This window comes from Pygocentrus nattereri, chromosome 4, assembly GCF_015220715.1.
Source record: "Pygocentrus nattereri isolate fPygNat1 chromosome 4, fPygNat1.pri, whole genome shotgun sequence".
Taxonomy (NCBI): domain Eukaryota; kingdom Metazoa; phylum Chordata; class Actinopteri; order Characiformes; family Serrasalmidae; genus Pygocentrus; species Pygocentrus nattereri.
Window position 1 is genome coordinate 27,345,201 of NC_051214.1, and position 20,398 is coordinate 27,365,598.

The following is a 20,398-nucleotide window of genomic DNA, read 5'->3' on the forward strand; positions in this document are numbered from 1 at the left end:
CCCCCAAAATCTACTGCTAAGTAATGCTGTTTATAGGGTGTTGCAGTAACAGTTTATGCCAGCATGACATTTTCTGTGTCAGTTCAAGCCCTTGGTAACAAAGCACAGCGCTGTAAAACTAGGACTAAACGATAAATCATTTTTATAGCAAAATCGATTTATATTGAAACAGTACAATATTCAAATTGCAGCCGCTTCACTTTTAATTGTTCAATATTATCCATGTTCGATATTAGAAGTTTTAAGCTGGAAAATTAAGCCAAATAACAGAACTCATTAACTGACAGTGTGGCATTACATTCAGCACTTAAGCCTCAAAAATAGGTGTGCTAGTCTTCTTGAGGGGAAAAGGCCTCGAGCTTAGTTTATAGAAAGTCTTATTTAAAGCAGAAGTTCGGAAGAACATTTTGTAATGTCGATTTTGCTGAGTAAATACCAAAGACTTGGTCAAGGATGTGTCTCTGAGGATGTAAGTGAATTATCTGCTATTGTCATCTTTTTCATTTTGCTTTTGAGATCTAAACATAGAGGACCTTTTTTAAAACATGTGCATGGGATGTTAAGTAAAGTAAACATGATGTGGTTTGGAAAAACTCCTGCTCATGGTATCCGACTCAACAGCTCTGACTTCTGAAGTATTAGTCCCGGCTTTAGGGAGTGACTCACAGCAACACACAGCACTAAATTTTAGTGTTTTTTTTTTTTTTTCCCTCCTGACTCAGTGTTGGTACTTTCTGGTTTTAATAAAAAAAAATTTACATAGTGCAGCTTTAAATTGCAATTCTAATATTGATCAGAAAATTTGATATTTTCCCAATTCATTCAACCCAGTGTATAACAGTGTCTGTGATGATCCATTTCTGTTAGTATCAGCGAGCAGGCTTTGGATTTAGCAGTCAGGCCTGCTTATATAAGGTCTCAAAGTTGCAGATTCAGTTTGGAGTTTGGGCTGTCACTGGGCTGATGGTCATTCCTGTCCAGAATATGCCATTAAAGTTTAAGACGCTGTTTCAGTACAGTTTTGTTTGCTGGCACTAGGTAAACAATTTGTCCTTATTCACACTTAAGCATTTAGTTTCTGTCGCTTTCGTAACTCAAACTCATTCTCAGAAATGGAAGTATGCTGTTCTTATAGCAGAAATGCTGTTGTTAGCCTCTTGTGCTCCAGGGTGTATTTTGGTTTGTCCATCTGAATTTACATGACTAAATCTTAAGGCAAATTATTCAGTAACTGCATGAAATGAATGCAAATATTTATTATATATATTTTTAAGTTCCTCTCAAATTAACAGAACATGTTTGAACATAGAACATGTCACACATATTGCTATATGCTTACAATTTACTTCTGAAAGCCAAAAATCTCAGACGCTCTTTGTTTTATTTTATAAAAATCATTTTTACAGAGCTGATCACTGAAGAGATGCCCTCTGTTTATAGTTTATAGGCCAGATTTGTGGAGAAATGGGTCGACTTTCAGTAGAAAACAAACTGAGTTCAGCTTCTTTTACTATAAGGGTTTAAAACATTCGACCCATCTATTTTACTGGAAAGAAGACAGCCTTATACGACACCCACCTTCTGAATGTAGCTTATGAAAAATGACCATTATGAAGAGTATAATGAAGTGTGCATAAGGAGCATAAGAGGTTAATATTACAGTTTCTACAGTGAAGAGTGTGTGTGTGTGTGTGTGTGTGCGCGCATGTAGTTAAGTGTGTTTGACAGCACCAGGTTTAGGCTGTTTTTATCTTTGGATCTCTTTAATCCCATCATGTGTGTGACACTGTACTGGGCCAAGCGGTGAATGTGTGTCTGAACAGCCTGTGGACTGCTCTGTAATTTGGACGGACTTGTGTAGTTTTCTCAGAAGTCTTTTCAGGGTTTAGCATGATTGTGGTGACAGTTTTAATGAAGTGAATGCTTCTAAAGTAAGTGGTGCACAGTGACCTCCCATGGGCTTTTGGAAACTCTAATATACCACAAGTGCAGTGGAGAAATAATTCCTTGAATATTTCTTTCCTTGATAAAGGGCAAAGGAAGGTTTCTGACTTCATTGTCGATGTTTAAGAAACTATCAATGTGTGTGAGGATATTATCACTTATGAATATGGAAAATCATAGGGGGGCAGTGATCCTATCACAGTAACAGCCCCCAGTAAGGGTAAAAACACATTTACCAGCAGTTTAAAGAAAAAAATGTTTGTTTACTGAATTTATTTTGTAAGACTGCATTAATTCCATATGTAAGTGAGCTTTTACCCTTGGTGTGATGTTCTACATCAATACCACATTAATGGCACCTAAAGCAGATCAGACTGTTCTAGAAACACAGTTGCACTGGTTAAACTTGTTTGATGCTGCAGGCCGATGTCATGCCTGTACACAAAGCCACCTTTATGGTTTAGTGTACATTTTAATGATGTCCGAACACTCACTTGGGTTTAATACTGAAAGCTACTTCGGTCTCTGTGGAGGGAAAAGCACGTGAGTAAATCCTGTTATGTCATGTTACATCAGGTGAAACAGGTCCTTTCTAACAGCCTCAGGCGAAGCAGCTTCAGGCACGAAGGCAGAGGGCTGAGCTAAGTGGCCACAAACTCTGACAGTAAAGTTCGTTTGACATTTGCAATTTTGTTCTTGATTAGTTAGTTATTAATTACAGTTTCATGGCCAAATTAAAGATGGCATATACTACAACCACATCTTTGACAGATTGTCAGTTTAAGACTCAACATGGTACTACTGTGTGTTCTGCATCTGCTTCAGTGTAAGGGAGTATCGGAAAGCCAAGACCCTCCCCAAATCAAAAATGGATCCATGTTTAACAGGAGCAGTAGGACTCTATGAAATGTGTGGTGTTTTTTTTTTTTTTTTTTTTTTTTTTGCCCCAACCCCTCCTCATCCCCCCCATTTACATTTTACTTAATAAAATTTTTTGAGATTTTTACTCATTTGACATCTTTTTGTTTGATGAAGGCGTTTTATTTTATTCACTAACATCAAGAAATATTCAGGGGATGCTGAATGATTTAATGTGTGCCCTTGGAGTTCCGTTATGCTGTTACTGTTATTAGAAGTGCTACTAGTAAAGCGATACTTCAGTTAGACTAAAGAGAGACGCAAAAAGCACCATTGATGTTTAGTGTGGTTAATTCCCACAGTCAACTTTCTGAAACCGACAAGCCTTTGAATGTGTGTAGGGACTGGACACGGTCTCGTTTCCGCATAGAACAGCGTTTGCAAAAACCACAAAAATGTGAACACTATCCAGGTGGTATAAGGACAAATTACAAAAAAGGTTCAATATTCACAGAGAAGTCTCCCCAAAATTTCCAAATTGCTTGCACTTTCATGTTTACATCTGAAATCTGTTCTCATGCCTGTTCCCCTATTCGTCTGTGGTCTCTTCGTCATGGAAACCATTGGGCCCTACAGCAGACATTGCGATGAAGACATACCTTGCATTTATCCTGAACGTTAGCATGTAGGAACAAGGATGAAAGACCGGCCAGCAGACCACATTACTTTTTCTCTTTCTCAGCTTGTGGTTTTACACTTGGCTTTTTCCCCTAGTGCTTTTGCCTTTTACACAAGCAGCTTCAAAATGGCAGCCTCTGTCCTAAATTCCAGCTTTGTGAATGTCATAGTATAATGGTCTTGGTTGTACTGGATCACAGAGGCACTGATTCCACCCTTTGGTCATTTTTTTTTACACCTTTCCTTTATCTTTGAATTGCATACAATTTTCCTGTGTTTGTTATACGCTGTCATCATTTTTGGGGCTGCACCACTTGACACATTAAGGAATTTGGGGTTTTTGTGGCTGCGGCACCTTTTCAGGCCCCTGACTGACTGGCTTCTTCGGAACCTTTGTCTTTATATTGCTGTGAAAACTCAAAGTACTGAATGTCAGACCTCCTTTAAAGCTGACACATACTAATTGGCTCTCAACCTAAAGTGCCTTTGTAAATGTGCTTTAGTCATTTGAAAGGTAAAACCCTTTCATGTGGAGTGTTCATTATTTCATCCATCCCCCTAAGTGTGATTGTAGTATAGTTGGATATTCTTTCCATACCATTGATGTGTCAGTAACACAATTAAAATCTTGTCTTCCTGTCAGTTAAGCTTTTTATAATGGTGACATTCTGGTGGGTGTAAAGAATTCGTTTTTATGGTTTTTATTTTAGTGGAGTGGAGGAACAGTGAACAAGACGGAGACATCGTTCACTTTCCCATCCTTCAGCCATAACACAAGACAAAGGAAGGCACAGAGACAGGTAATCGCCACCACTGACCAGTTAAATCGTACCTAATGCTGCAGTGTAATATAGTGTATGTTAGAAAAGTAATACAGTGTATCATATATTGGGTAGGATTACCTGAAATAAGTCTTTTGTATAAGCAGGAATTCTTAGTGATTCTTTCTTTACCGTCTTCAGATTTGTTGTAAACCTAAAGCTAAAAAAATCAAGTTTATACAATTGTCTCCTTATTCCAGATGTTTTCAGTCAGCCAAAGCATGTTTGTTTCCTACATTTGTCAGAAATTCTGATGAAATATGCCTTTTAATAATAGTCATTCACTTAGAAATGATTGAAATAAAGTTATAGTCACATAGTTGAGACAGACATCTCTTCATTTAGAAAACAGGCGTAACGTTTGCATGCATGGGACAGAATTAACTTCTGACCCAGGCACAGGCAGTGCATTATATAACAGGGTTTTTTGATGTTAGAAAGTACCTGGAGTTGGGAGGACTGAGAAACGCTGCCTATACAGTAATAATATGAAAACGAGCTAGCTGTTAATCAGAAGACTAGAAAATGACTGGAAAAAGCTGGTCCATGAGCCAAATTAATGAGGAAAGTGCCCAACCAAAGGCCATGGCGAGGTCAGGATGACTTGATACAGATAGGGTGAGAGTATTAAAAATATATCTTAAGAGAGGCAGGGGAAATAAGGGTTTCCAAAAGCCTTATTAAACTGATACATGATGGGAACCAAAAGGTGATACAAGGACATATAAAAAAGGGTGGGGTGAAGGGCTCACCATGAAATAGGATATAAAGAAGGATGCTTTGTGATGATCTTTGCATTGTGGTTGACCGGGAACCATCTTGTCACCTGAAGCTCAGTAAATGAAGAGGGCGTTTTCCTTCCTTTCAAAAAGAACTCATCGACTGAAGTTTTTTTTTCTTTTACTTTTTAATTTTATGACCTTTTTGCATAAGAGAGCAGAATAAATTTAGAACAAAAACTTAACTTATGTCATGTTACAACTAATTATTATATATATGTCCAGACTTCGTGCGGAGGCCGAATCACTCTTGGTCCTGACACATTCATCTTGCATAGTTTTGAACTGAAGCTGTAGGCTAACTGAATATATTTAATGTTACTGTTAATTAGTCAATTGGACCGTTGATGAAACTGATCAGGGCTTGGTGTCCTAAAAGCATTTTGACACAAGGATCATTATTGAAAATTAAAATGAGTCATTATTATTATTATTATTAAAATGAGTAGCCACGCCAAGTCACGTAAAACTTGAGACCGAGCAGTTGATCCCCAGAACTAAAGCTGAGAAACTTTGTTTTAAGGTACAAATTACCTACCAGTGATTAGAACATCCAGGACCAGATATTGGAGTTGAGTATATCTGCTATAATTTATAAAATGCAAAAAAGTCCTTGGTATAGCTAAAACTAATAGCTGCAGCCATCTTAAAGTTGTGAATTTTGTAAATTTGTACACCAAAGATGTCTTGGCTTGTGATGTACATTTAGGATCAGTTTGGGAAAGCTGTCTCAAATATATTTTCCCAGCATTCTTACATTAAGTAACATAGATGTTGTCTACTTAAAAAAAAGATTGGAATAATATTTTTTTTTCTGTTTGTCTCTGTATTTATGTCTATGCTATGTCTGTCTCCTCCTGGTTTCCTTTCTTTTTCAGTGTCTTTCATTTGTCTCCTTCCTTTCTCTCTTTCTTTAATCTTACTTACCTTGTGACCAGTCTCTCACCTGCTCTTCTGCTGCTGGTGGGCAGGCCGTGGGTAGTGCCATGGCCTGGGCGTGACCCAGTGTGACCCAACCTTTCCCCTCCCCTTCCCCTACCCCACCCCACCATGAAGCTGAAGCAGCGCGTGGTGGTGCTCTGCGGTGTTCTTCTGCTGCTGGGCCTGGCCAAGGTCTTCCTCCTGGATGGTGGGGAGGGTTCAGCCGCCAGCCGCCGAGACCTGCGTGCTTTCCGCAAGATGGAGGCCAGCCTGCTGCTGGCCAAAGGTGCTCGCCTCACGCACACCCTGCAGTCGCCCTGGGAGGTGGCTGCCCAGTGGGTGGGGCCACGTGAGGTCTACCCAGATGACACACCTGAACTGGCTGCTGTGCTTAACGCCCTGGCCAGCGCCCGCGTGGAGAGGGCTGATGTCGGTTACAAGGGCACTCAGCTCAAAGCCCTGCTGGTGCTGGATGGAGGGCAGAAGGTGGTGTTCAAGCCCAAGAGGTGAGAAGACATTAGCATGTTCAGTGTGACAGTGAGACAGTGAGAGATGCTGAAGCTCGCTCTATAATTTCAAGTCATAAGTTAAAACATAAAAAAATTAATATTGAATAATAAATTGTTTACACATTATTGTTATAACCAAGAAAATACAAAAAATACTAAGCACCAATACGTAACATATGAATAAAATATGCACAATGAATATGCACAAATATGCAAATTGTGAATACCCTCTTTTCAGCTAATCTTCAAGCCCCTTCCCTTCCCCACTACCATGTACACTGTACTTTCACCTTTAGTGAATCTTTTTCCTCTAAAGTTTTACCTTTTGCATGAGTCAGACCTAAGCTGTTGTGTGTGTGTGTGTGTGAAGCTGATATAGGAGCGGGCGTTCGGTTGGGCATATTCATATTCTCTCTTACAATGGTTATTGTAGAGAGTAACTTCTTACATTTGTGGGTTTCTTTGGTCGCTTGTGCAGCCACCTTGCCAGTTTTTCCTTTTTCCTTCATGGCACTCTGTTTGGAGTGTCCCACTGAAAACCCTCAGTTTGGAGGGCCGTGTAGCCCTAACGCTTCACCCTACCCCTCTGTCCCAACAAAAATTGGGACACCCGAACCTTAGATGTGAACATACAAAACAGAGGGCTGAGGGCCAAGTGGTGTGGGCAAAGCGTGAAATAGGATTGGGCCTTAGTGTGGAAGTGCATAGAAAGCATGTCTTTCAATGGAAAAATCTGAACTTTGCACTATGTTAATACATTCACCTCATATGCTTATCTGTATAATCAAAATAAGCCACCCAAAAGGCACTAACTGTTTTAAAACTTGTAAGATTTTTTGTGATCTGTGACAGACCACAAATCACTAACTATGCTGCTTATGTAATCACCATTCGGGGGTTTTGAGAAGTCCAGAGCTGCAGTCCACCCAGGGTGTCAGCAGTCGTAGAAGCCCTGACATCATGCATTGTTTTGTACCTTGAGCACACACATAACAAGTAGTAAGAACAGTGATGACCAATAGGCTTAGTGGAAAGAACGGTGATGAGCAATATCAGAATAGGAGGAGCAGGGCCAATAGTCTGAGACACTCTGGACACATAGTTGGAACCACCAAAACAACAATCATGGAAGCGGGATGTGATGGTGGAAGCCAAGAAGATCATCAAAAGCATGAATGGATGTTTGTAGTGATGAGCAATATCGGGACTAGGAAGAGCGGGGATGAGCCTATAGAGTGAGACACTCTGGACACTTTGGAACCACCAAAACTATGATCATGGAAACAAAAAATAAAGGTGAAAGCCAGTAAGGCTTTTATTAAAAGCATAAATGGATGTTCGTAGTGATGGAAGATAAATTTGTGTCTGATGATATTCACTGATATCAGAAGTGGGGGAAATGGGATTGAAACGCAATTGACAGTTTGCAAAATGAGTGACGTGACTATTGGTGCTTGGCAACCATCTCTAAGCACTACTTTCTCCTTCAAGCAAAGGAAACACGCTGAGAACTGCTCAGAACAAAACTGCTCTGACTAATCTATGTTGCGTTCATTTTAATACATAAAACACTATCATTAACAGTAAGCATGCATCAATCAATGGGGGTCGACGAAACAAAGTGAATAAAATGTAAAATGACCTGTTTTTAATTGAAGTTTGTCGCATAAGATGAGTATCTTCAATTAGGCTGTCGGATTCAAACTATTCAAACTCAGGAATAATTACACAGTTAACATCACATTTTGAAATGAGTGTTTAGGCTAGTTTTGTAAGTTGATTCAGATTCTCCCTCAATATCTGATTCAGCATTCTCTGCTACCATTGATAATGATGTGCTGTCTGTAATTATAAATGTTAAGATTATCTATCTAGTTAACTAAGTTGGCTTTTCTTAAACTGGCTGCTGATAGGAAATCAATGAAATTAATATTAGGCAGATAAAACTGGAGTCTGAAGCCCATGTTAGCACTCAAAAAAACATTTCCAAACAAAGGAAAATGTTAGCTTTAGCTCTAGCTTATCTGTCTCCCCTACTCATACTAAAACCTGCAGCTTTCATGTGCATTAATTAAAAATCATTGTTCTCTAACCAAAAACCTCTCCAAAATAGTAGTTACTGTAAAGAGTTTTTCCCCAAGCAATTTAGGAGCATTTTACTGGCCCAATCTTAATGAAATTTTTACCCAATGTAAAAGAGAGCTCCCATATTCAAATGATGTAGAAAAATAGAAATCCATATGTCAGTTCAAAGACATTTGTTAAAATTAATTATTTAATAATACATTTCAGATGCGCTCCATGTGCTACTGAATTTCCCTTTGTGCTACTGAGCTTGTAGTCAGTGATAGGATCAGGTGACTCTGTGGCCCGAGCTGACAGTTTGACAGGTATAGCAACAGTAAGGTAGGTGGAGCTTGTCAGTGTTTGCAAAAGGTCGGATACAAGCACTGTCAGCTACAATAAGGTATAAATTATTGCTTATTGTAATTGGCTCAGAAATGTCATATCAGTGCAAACTTGCCCGCTTGTTTGATTTCCAAAACAAAGGATGTAGAGACGTGTCATTTCCATTTGGCCTCTGTAGACATGCGCTAAGGTGAACATGGAGCTGCTGGGGAAAAAAAATCCATGCACAGTAAATTAGCTTGTCCTCTATTTTAAGCCTACTGTAGGGTGAATAATAGACCCATGTGTGCATATTAAACGCAGCTATCTATATTCTGAACACACAGTGCTGCTCTCTTCAGATGATTTGAATCAGTTATCACTGACCGATCTGTGGTGCCATGACACTTAAGTCATACCAACTGATGGTTCAGCGCTAACTGAGTAGGAGAATTTAGCATGCCTTAAATGTTAGTCATTGGAAAATGTTACTTATAGTCTGAAAGCAAGGTTGTCCTTTAGCCCAGTGCCCCTGGCAAATGCTGCACGCGATACCTTTGTTCCTAACTGTGGTTTTCTTGCAGCCGTGTCTGTGGCAGTAGTGAGTGTATGGCCTGGGCGTAAAAGTAAGAGGTACACCTTGGAGATGTGCAGCTAGATATTAGAGCTGGTGTTTTTCTACACACAATGTGTGTGTAATCCTTTAGTCCTCTATTAATGGTTAGCTTTTCGATCACAGGATCATCTGTTGACTCGATATTTTTAGCTGGTACACTAACCTCAAACCTGCACTGACCCCGAGATGAGAGTGAGACTTTTGGTTAATAAACGCTACTTTATTCAGAACATCCGACAGCATGAAAGTGAGACATGCCTACCTTGTTGGTACATTTTGCAGATGTGCAGTTAGAGACTATAGTGCTTCCTTTTCCACACACAGCATGTGCGTCATCCACTTGCCTTTTACCAATGGGTCAGCTTTTTGACCACAGGAACACTGTTGACTTCTTATTGTTGAACTTATTTTTATTTAGCAGGTTAATCTCAGCCTCGTGCTGACACTGAGGTGAGAGATGTACTTTGTTTTTATGTTAAATAACATCGTTATATCACAGTACACTTTCACTGTAACACTGACAGAAAATAAACAGTTCTGTTTAACTGGATTTAGCAGGGCTCAGTCATGAAAAATATGGTCAAGCAGTCCAAAGTAAAAACTGACAGTCCAAAATATTAAACTGTATTCACATTACATTTTTCTTAAAAGTTATCGGATTACCTTATTACAGATTTATTACAGATTACCTTATTACAAAATGACAAATGTCAGAGAGCAATATACTGAATAGATGCTTAGCACACATGCACTCAAATACTGGTAAACACAATGCATACATACAGTATCCATCTTAGTATGTGTATTAAAAGCTGTGTATGTAATATTTTGAAGCATCACTCTCTTCCTTGTAATGAACTGCATTCTTGAAATGCAAAACAAATCTCTGTAATTGCAGACTATGTTCAGGTTTCAATAACTCTTAAAAATTATGTTAATTTTTTAAAGATAAACATAAAAAAAATATAAATATTAAGACTGGAATGTTGCTGCTCTTCAGAACACTGTGTTTTGTAATGTGTATCAGAAATAGCTAGTACGTGATGTTTTTAGACTCATCTGGGGTAATTGTCACAATAAAATTGCTCCCAAAGCTTAAAAAAAAACGCAGAAATCAGTGAGGCTTTGGCTGTTGTGGCCCAAGACGGCAAAAGATGACTCATCTGGAACACCAACCGATAAGCTAAGCCCTGCTCTGGCTAAAGCTATGGCGACCATGGCAGTCAGTATTTCCCTGATGATTTACATCAAACTAGAATCATTTTTTCGAAAAATAAAAAATCATCAGAGAGGATCGCCTCAGAATGGCAAAGCCTGTAGAAGAGACAGACTAGCCTTAGATCAACAGTGAGTGACCTTATGGCTGAGCCAGAGAAAACCACCACCTGTTCATGGAAAATTGTAGTCTCTCTAGGCAAAAGACTGGATGACAAAAAAAAAAAAACAATCAGGATTGTCAACCTTCCAGAGAAAGCAGAGGGGCAGGTTTATGGATTTCAAACATCGTAATGCTGGACATGAAGAATGGTAAAGCTGGATCATGCTCCCAGAGTTACAGGCCTGACTGTGCAGCACTCTCTCCCCACATTATGATTGGGAGATTCCACAAATTCATGCACTGCCAACGTGTGCTGGATGCTGCTCAGAAGGCGAAGGATCTCTGGTATGAAGGGAATAAGATCCACTTTTTCCAAGATTTCTCAGCTGTGACCAAAAGAAAATGACGCAGTTTCAACAAGATGAGGAAGAAGCTTCAACAGATGGATGAACACTATTGTTAGTAATGCTGGGATCAGACTACATGAATTTAGCCTGATTGTGACACACTTTGTCATAGCAGGCATCGTAGTTTGACACAATTGCTGAAACACAGCAAAACCTGATAACTAGCTACATTTATATGATGTTCTTGACATGTTAATGCATTAATTACCTCAAGTTTTCTTTTGAAGAATAGTTAAGCCATGCTATTCTGTCACTCAGAAATGGGACCACAATTATGTTTTTATTTTTAGAACACAAAACTGTCAGCATCACACAGAGAGCTTCTGTAGCCATAATTTGACAATTTCTTGACCCTAAACGACCTATGAACTCATGCGAGGCCACGAATGATGACTGGTCAGTGTCAAATATATAGTGTTGCCCGTTTCCTGATTAAGACATGGTGTTTATGGCAGTATGATCTCAAAAATATTGTGTTGTCTGATCTTTGCATTACCCTGCTGTTCTCCGACTGACCATAAACAATACAACAGAAAAATTTGACTGTCTAGAGCAAGCCATGGCTTTCGTGGAGTCCCTATGAATCGCTTGTGCAGCAGTAATGTATTTTAAATGTGAAAAGAAAAGTGAGAATTCTCTTTACTGTTTCTAGAAGTTCGGGTAATTGTGCAGTTTGCAAAGCTTCTCAGTTTTACATGTTTTACTCTTTACTCATATATATCTCTCCTCAGTCTTAATATGCAGTTCAGGTAGTATGGGTTAGCTGCAGCCTGCAGTGTGGGCTCAAAACAAGCTGCTCGTTTCTTAAGTAGAGTCTCTGTATAGTGTAAGATTCTTCTGAAACTGACCTACATTATGTTTTCATGTTTTCGTTGGGGGAATTTGTTCTTTTCTTATGGGTTTATTTTTGTTCTGTGTAGTTCTTGTGAAAGGTGACCACAGATACTTAAATTGCTACATTGCAAACTGCCAATAACAGCCTAAAGGTTGATATGGTGAAAAGTTTCCAAATGAATAGACATTAACTTTGAACTACTTAGAAAATAACAATAATGTATGTGATGTAGTCTACACTTAGTGTTTGCACTTGGAATATAAGGGGACTGTCTAATCCAGTAAAAAGGGAAAAGGTTCTGTCTTTTTGAAAGAAGGAGAATGTACATAGTGTGTTGCTTCGGAAAAGTCCTTTAAAAACAGTGGGTAGGACAGTGGGTTTTCTCACCTTTTTCTTGCAACTGTAGAGGAATGTGCATCATTATTAAGCGACTTTCACTCAGTCAAATCAAATATCACAAACCAAGCAGGTCAGTATGTAATTACCAAAGGGAAGCTACTTAGGGAAAATATCTCTGTTGTAAACACCTGAGCTCCACCAGCTAAGCCTCCTAATTTTATTGGTGTTTGTATACCTTATGGATTAGGAGAGTAACCATCCTGTTGGGGGAGATATGAATTGCCTGTTAGATATGTGATGAATTAGGCTACCGTGATGTGTGGTGAGCTCTGAATCCAGGTGCAAAAGCTTTCACTTCTTCTCTAGGGTGCATACGAGTAGCTCCAGGTTAGATTTCATATTTTTTTCCCCCACTCATAAAGCAATGCTACACCATGCATGTGATACAGGAAATATTATAATATCTCACCACTCCCCTGTGTTCACGGAGTTTCAGAAAGATATTTCTCTGAGATGTGCAAGGAATTTGTAGCTCGTATGACAAAAGTACAAAATGTAAACTACTAATTCAGCAACCGTAACTTCAGATACAGCTGTCTGTAATTATATAATTATACAAAATAAACTCATCTGAAGCTAATCTGCGAAAATGTTGACTACAAGAGCAAAACTAAATTCAGTATTTCCTCTGAAAGCAGAGCAAAATGTAAAATGTGCAAAACAAAAATGGTATGAATTTGGCAAAAAAACTAACAAATATCTAGCCAGGTTAGCAAGAAGGAATGATTCCAACTATATTGCTATATGTTATGTTAGATACCTCTGAGTAGTGTAAATCAGATGCTAGTAGCATTAACAGAATATTTAAGGAATTTCTTGAAAAATTTTATTCAAGTGAGCATTCATCTTCTGCAGCAGCTTTTATTGGAGGCATTTTTTCTCCATTCTCAGCTTGCCCAGGTTGAGAAACGAACAGAAAGCAGTTCTAAATGGAGAAATTCTAATGAGTGACCTCAGTGAAGCCTTGTGTGGCTTACAGTCAAGGAAAGCACCAGAGCTTTACGGATTTGGAGTTGAGCTCTTTAAGAAACTTAAATCGCTGTTGTTGAAACCATTACTTGAAATGTTTATTCACTCATTACAGAAAGGATTCTTACCCAGAACCCTGTCAGAAGTTATTACTCTTGTCCTAAAAAGGAATAAATCTGCTAATGAATGCTCTTCTTGCTGCCCTCTCAGCCTTTTGAAAGCATACTGCACGCTGTCCTTTCAAGCATTGTAAATATAGACCAGACTATTATTGATAGGGGCTCTCATTCTTGTAAAAATGTCATGAGGTTGTTTATTATTCAGCTTTTATGTATGGATTGTACAGGGGTCTCATATGATTAAGTGGGATTTTGTTTTATGCTCTTAGTGTTTCGGAGAGAAGGCAGTGGACTTTTTAACCAGATTGTTTTACAAAATCCTGGAGAGTGAGAGGATTCCTGATGAGTGTACTGGTCCCCATTTTTAAGAACAAGGGTGATGTGCAGAGCTGCAGTAACTACAGAGGTATAAAGTTGATGAGCCACACCATGAAGGTATGGGAAAGAGTTGTTGAAGCAAGGCTAAGGCGAGAGGTTCAGATCAGTGAGCAGCAGTTTGGTTTCATGCCCAGAAAGAGTACCACAGATGCAATTTTTGCATTGAGAGTGTTGGTAGAGAAGTACAGAGAAGGTCAGAAGGAGCTACATTGTGTCTTTGTGAATTTAGAGAAGGCATATGATAGGGTGCCAAGACAGGAACTGTGGTACTGTATGAGGAAGTCAGGTGTAGCTGAAAAGTATGTTAGGGTGGTGCAGGACATGTATGAGGATAGTGAGACACTGGTGAGGTGTGCAGTTGGAGTGACAAATGGTTTCAAGGTGAAGGTAGGGCTACATCAGGGATCAGCTTTGAGCCCCTTCTTGTTTGCAATGGTGATGGAAAGGTTGACAGATGAGGTCAGGCAGGAGGCTCCATGGACCATGATGTTTGCAGATGACATTGTAATCTGTGGTGAGAGTAGAGTGCAGGTGGAAGAGAATCTGGAGAGGTGGAGGTTTGCACTGGAGAGGAGAGGAATGAAGGTCAGTGGAGACAAAAAGGAATACATGTGTGTGAATGAGAGGGAGGCAGGTGGAAAGGTGAAGATGCAAGGAGTAGAGGTCGTAAAGGTGGATGACTTCAAATATCTTGGGTCAACCATCCAGAGCAATGGACAGGGTAGAAAAGAAGTGAAGAAGAGGGTGCAGACAGGATGGAGAGTGGGTGGAGACGGACGTTGGGCTGATGTGTGACAGAAGGATAGCAGCAGGAGTGAAAGGGAAGGTTTACAAGACAGTAGTGCGTCCTGCTATGATGTATGGTTTGGAGACTGTGGCTCTGTCTAAAAGACAGGAGGCTGAGCTGGAGGTGGCGGAGATGAAGATGCTGAGATTTTCGTTGGGAGTGACAAGGATGGACAAGATTAGAAATGAGCAGATGAGAGGGACAGTGAAGGTGGAGCAGTTTGGAGATAAAGCCAGAGAGGCCAGGTTGAGATGGTTTGGACATGTGTTGAGGAGGAATAGTGGATATATTTGTCAAAGAATGTTGGAGATGGAGCTGCCGGGTAGAAGGAGAAGAGGTAGACCTTAGAGAAGGTTTATGGATGTAGTGAAGGTTGAACAATGGGTGAACGATGGTTGGTGTAAAAGTAGAGGAGGCAGTGGATAGGGCAAGATGGAGGCAGATGATCCGCTGTGACGACCCCTAAAGGGAGCAGCCGAAAGAAGAAGAAGAGCTCTTAGTGTTTCACCTGTGTGAGACATTTTGTAGATTGGATTGAAGTAATACTTCTATAATTACAAATGATTGTAATGATTGCACGCTATCCTGTATACTATTTTTGTCATCCCCAGGACGACATTAGTCTGAAGCCCTGAATTAGTGTTGCACAGTATGTGAAACATGTAATAGTAAACTTATTGTACTTGGGTTTTAATAATGTTTTTAGCTTCTGTTTACATTTTGTTTGTTCAGCGTAAACAAACTTCAGAAAAATTGCATGAAAAGGTTTCATATTATTGTGATGCTGTATTTTTGTCATATCACTCACCTCAAAGTGAAGTTTTCAGAATTGAAGCAATATCTATTATACTTGTACTGGCAAAGCTCACAGTCAGTAGCTCACGCTATTATGATAGTGGCTGTGTTTTACATGCTGGAATTTTTGTCAATCCAATTAAATTCATTCTGATTTGTAAATGAAGTCTTAGGGGTTTACATGCACACTACAAGTAATCAGATGCAAAATTACACGCATACGTAGAGTATCGTGGTTTTTTTTTTTTTGGGTTTTTTTTTGTAGACGTTACCATGACAATGAGCATCACGTTAGTCCAGTCAGAGTGAAATGAGCAGCATTAGCTTACCTGATTTTCTGGTCCCTGCCATGTTAGACATGCGCAGATGTACATGCGCAGAATGTACTTAAACTTTTTGATTGGGAATATAATCCGATACAGGAGTTTACATGGCTGTTGTTCTGTTTAACGGATTATTTACAGGACCACCCACCTCATTCATTCAGATAGAAATTATATTCGGAATGGCTTCAGTCGGTTTAGTCTATTCCAGTTGAGATGTATACATGGACGGATTCTATTCTGACTGAACAATTACTCGGATTATTAATTAATTGTCAGCTGTACATAAACACTGCTTTCGCGATTGATACGCTGAAAATGGTCCCATTGACCAGATATACCTTGGATGTTATTGGTGGTCTTATGGGGGACTCACTTTCATTGATGGACAGCGTAGATGCTGGCTAGTAAGTAAGTGTAAACTTACAAACTTCACCTATATGGTAGACATCCCTGATAAAAGTGGCCAGTGAGTCTAGCTGCAAGGACTGTGTACCTAGTAGACCGGCAAGTCAGCAAAGAATACTGCGTCCTTTTCAGCACTGCAGTACTACTGAGCAGACTGATAATTAAGTGCAAATTAACAAGCTTGAAGAGATTCTCCAGTGGTGAGTTTAGTGTTTGTCAGGCCGGAGGCGCCATTCTGCGATGACCTTTAACTCTGCGCATTGCATTTCCCAAAGCACCAAGTTTTCTCTCTGAGTCAGACACAAGCCAAGCAAAGCTTCTGATGACTGAGAATCTCTTCAAGCTTGTAAGGGGCCTGTCTCACATTTCAGGCAGGATTCCTAACTACATTTCAGCTTCACAAAACCACAAACACAGTTGTGCTTGGTGCATCTTATGATGGCAGTTAACCTCTTTCTCTGTTGACCCAAGTTTAGGCTTTAATGCACGTGTACATGAACGCATGATGTTTCCAATCAGGGGTGTAGCACCAAAAAATTGTGACCCCAGGCATGTGGCTAATCGCTGGTTAGCTAGCTTGATTGTTACTAAATCTTTACTGTTTAGGACTTCAGGCTCGATGTGTGTGTTTGAAGGAAAGGGGGAGAAGTTGTTTCTCACTCTCTGCTCTTTCCGTAATTCTGAAATTCTGAGTTTCATTTCACTTTAATCCGGTCAGAATTGGAGGAGCAACTAATGATCGATGTGCATCCTGGAGGATCAGAACACTTTTGCTTTTGAGGCAGGGGTGAGAGAGATTAGGGAAAAAAGTAGATAAGCAGAATTCATCATAGAAGATGCAGTCGTGTATTGTTTTTCTCAAACACACAACAATGCGGTGGTGGTGGTGGTGTTATCGTCGTTGTCATCATTGTTGTTGTTTATTATGTAACATGGTGTTTCAAAATTAGAATCCAGAATCTTTTCATTACTGAGGTTTTTGGAGGACTCCCCCACTAGGGAGGGCCCTGGTTAGTCAGGTCAGTCATTGCCTTCGGTCCAACGCTGCTGTTTACAACAAACAGCCAATTGTGTAAAACAAGAGGAGTGAAACGGCTTATTTTGCCAAAGAAGGGAAAAAGCTGTTGATCTACATAAATATGTAGAAAGTGTAGCATTTATAAAAAAAACAATACTGTGGCCACTGTATTCATTTTATTTACATTCCTCATATTATCTTTCTCTCTTAGAAAGACATAAAAGGACCAGAAAGGGTCAGAAGGCTGTACCTGATTGGTCAGAAGGTTGGCCCTGATCGGCCCAAGAATTTTTATGATCCAAAATCCTGAGCTTTACTTAAGACTCAAGATTAATCTTAGTTAGTTGGCTAAGCATGAAGTCTGACTTTGTGTGAGAGGCCCCTGAAAAAGAAATAAATAATGTGCTGTCCCAATTTTATAATGACTTTATAATTCTACCTTTACAAATTTATTTACAATCAGTGCCTTTGAACAGCATCTCAAAAGATTATGGTCTGAATAAATTGCATAATATGCTGTTCACACTTTCCTAACAAGTTACTTCAGCATGCCAGATTACAGAATGTCTGAGGTCAAAAAAACAAAACTAAATTAGGGTAAACACAAGCCAAAATCTGTTAGTGGTAGGAAATGTGTAAAGCAACAACTTGTATGTTAAATTTGAACCTGACCTGTGAGAAATGATGTCTGAACATGAGGTGTATATTTGGGTCTCTGGGTTCATATTTCAACCTGTAGTGCAGTGTTTACTCAGTGCTAGGTTCTGTTCTGTAGAGTGGCCTTGTTGCAGTGTTTTTGTTTCATAAGTACTGCTGTTTCAGCTGTAGTCAAATACAGCAGGACTTACTAAACCTCTTTTTTATTTACAGGTACAACAGGGATTATGTTGTCGAGGGAGAGCCGTATGCAGGGTACGATAGGCATAATGCAGAGATCGCTGCTTTTCACCTAGACAGGTAAAGCACACAAACCTGGACACACACAGAACCACCACAGTGTGTGCATGAATACAGGATTTACATGACATTCTAGCCTGTTCTGTCTGCACATCCACACAGCACACACATACAGATGCAGGAACTGCTGGAGTTTTGTAAATAAGTGATCTGGACTGAGAATATATGCCCATTGTTTACATAGAAATCTTAATTTGTAGGTGAGTTTACTCTACACGCATAGTATATCCTGTTGCTGTCCTGCAGGATTCTAGGGTTTAGGAGAGCACCTCTAGTGGTGGGACGCTTCGTGAACCTGCGCACAGAGATAAAACCTGTGGCTACGGACCAGCTACTGAGCACGTTCCTCATGCACGGTCAGTCCCTTCCCCTCTCACTCCTTTTTTTTTTTCTTTTTTTTTTTCTCTTATCTACTCCTTCTTCCTTCTTAGTTTGAAATAAGAAAGTCCCCATCACATGTATTCTGAGCCTTTTTGCTAATTAAAAAACAATCACCAAAAGTAGATCTTCAAAGAATTAGAATTCTTGAGCTTTCGAAAAGGGAAGCAACAATTTCAACTGTCAGTCATCAATTTTGACACAGCTGTGTTTTTTAAATCTTTTATGGAGTTCCCTTTTTAGCTCTATTTCTGGAGTTTTCATTTGTCTTACTGGACACAAACCTTGAACAAATACTTTGAATCTTGATGCTGAGGATTAGACACATCCTCATTACTTGCTGGAATGTAATTTTTTGTGTGTAATGAAAAACAGTTCCTTTTAACTACCTTGGTGAGATTCTATCTTTCCCTAAAAGGGTGCTAAATATACTTGATCGCCACATGAGTGTGTGCACTAGGGGGCAGTGTGCAAACCAGAGTGTACAAAAAAATGAAGAAAGGTTTTTCCTCTCACTCTTCAAAAATTAATACTTGCTTCATTGTTTTAGTAATATTGTCAAGATGGCTTATAAATGTTTTCTCTAACATTGCATCTCTTCTGCCAGACAATCCTCTGACTGCTCCATCTGTTATGTTATGTAATTATACCCAGTCTGGGCACAGCACAGCATGCTGTTAAGTTTATGTGAAAATTAAATTTATTTCCTCAAAATTCTAACTTCTTAAATACATCAAGTCAAAGTATCTCATAAAACATCTAGTAAAACAGAATGAAAATAAGAGGGCAAAATGTTTCACTGCTTTGCTTTTGTGGCTCAAACTACAGAAAGAAAGAATGTTTTCATTTTCTGGCATTGACAAAGCAATCAAGTTGTCATATTTTTAATGTCGGAAGGTGCGGCACTGTGCCAGGGTTTTGAAAAATGTGTTTTACTGTTAAAGCCAATGCAGAGAACAGGAGAAACTGTCCCAGTGGTGATTGTTTTAAAGCATGCCCACAGAGAGAGGGCTCTGCTCACCACAGAGTATGATGTGCATAGTCTGTACACTCGCTTTCACTTGTACTCACAGAAACACTCCAAGCACAACTGTTTATTAATCCATCCCCTTCAAACAAACAGTCTATATATTTTTTGATGACATGTTCTGGTGATATGTTTACAAATTCAGAGTTGGTGGAGATGGAATAAGAAGCATTCTGTTGTAAATCAGCCAGGAACCTGTATAAAAATTTAACTAAAGTTCCCTCAGAAGGCAACACGAGAGATAAAGGCACACACTGAGTCAGACGTGATGCTGTAAACTCTATGTAGAGTCTGTGACATCAGCTTACAAATTAAAAAGATATTTACCTTTGTCTCTAGCTACTTGAAATAAACTAACACAGCACTTTCTTAGCACTTTGTCTAGCAGCTAATGCATATTTGTCAGCAATACTAACAGTTTCTAAATGTTTCTATTGATCTTGTCCACAGATGAATTGAGCTCCAGTCTGACTGGATGTTTGGAAATGTTCAAACTCAAATTATTCTTGAAATACTCTGGTTTTAAATGTTTTGAACATATTCATTGCCATTACATGTGGTGCTGTTTTCGCTGTAGTTTGGGTCATTTTTAGCACTCATTACCTCTTCCACAGTCTTTTCTGTACATTCTTTGCTGATGGCATGTTGATGAACTCAGAATAAATATGTTCATTAATTTCACAGAAAAGCTCTTTAGCAAAAGTAGTAACGCATTTAGTGTGACTGGTCTAATTTCTAACATTCATATTAATCATTTGCTTTTTAG

General features: G+C 39.3%; 1 protein-coding gene across 2 annotated transcripts in view; it reads left to right on the plus strand.

The window, feature by feature from the left end:
- The window catches only part of fam20b (FAM20B glycosaminoglycan xylosylkinase), a 47,888-nt gene that overhangs the window by 5,725 nt on the left and 21,765 nt on the right, over positions 1-20,398 (plus strand). Inside the window, exons 2-5 of one of the 2 annotated variants that reach the window (XM_017688591.2) lie at positions 4,191-4,280; positions 5,959-6,507; positions 18,141-18,227; positions 18,474-18,583. In XM_017688591.2, the coding sequence (XP_017544080.1) occupies positions 6,131-6,507; positions 18,141-18,227; positions 18,474-18,583 (574 nt within the window). In that variant the 5' untranslated portion in view covers positions 4,191-4,280; positions 5,959-6,130. The remainder of the gene's footprint in view (positions 1-4,190; positions 4,281-5,958; positions 6,508-18,140; positions 18,228-18,473; positions 18,584-20,398) is intronic. The other variant, XM_017688599.2, reaches the window with a different exon arrangement.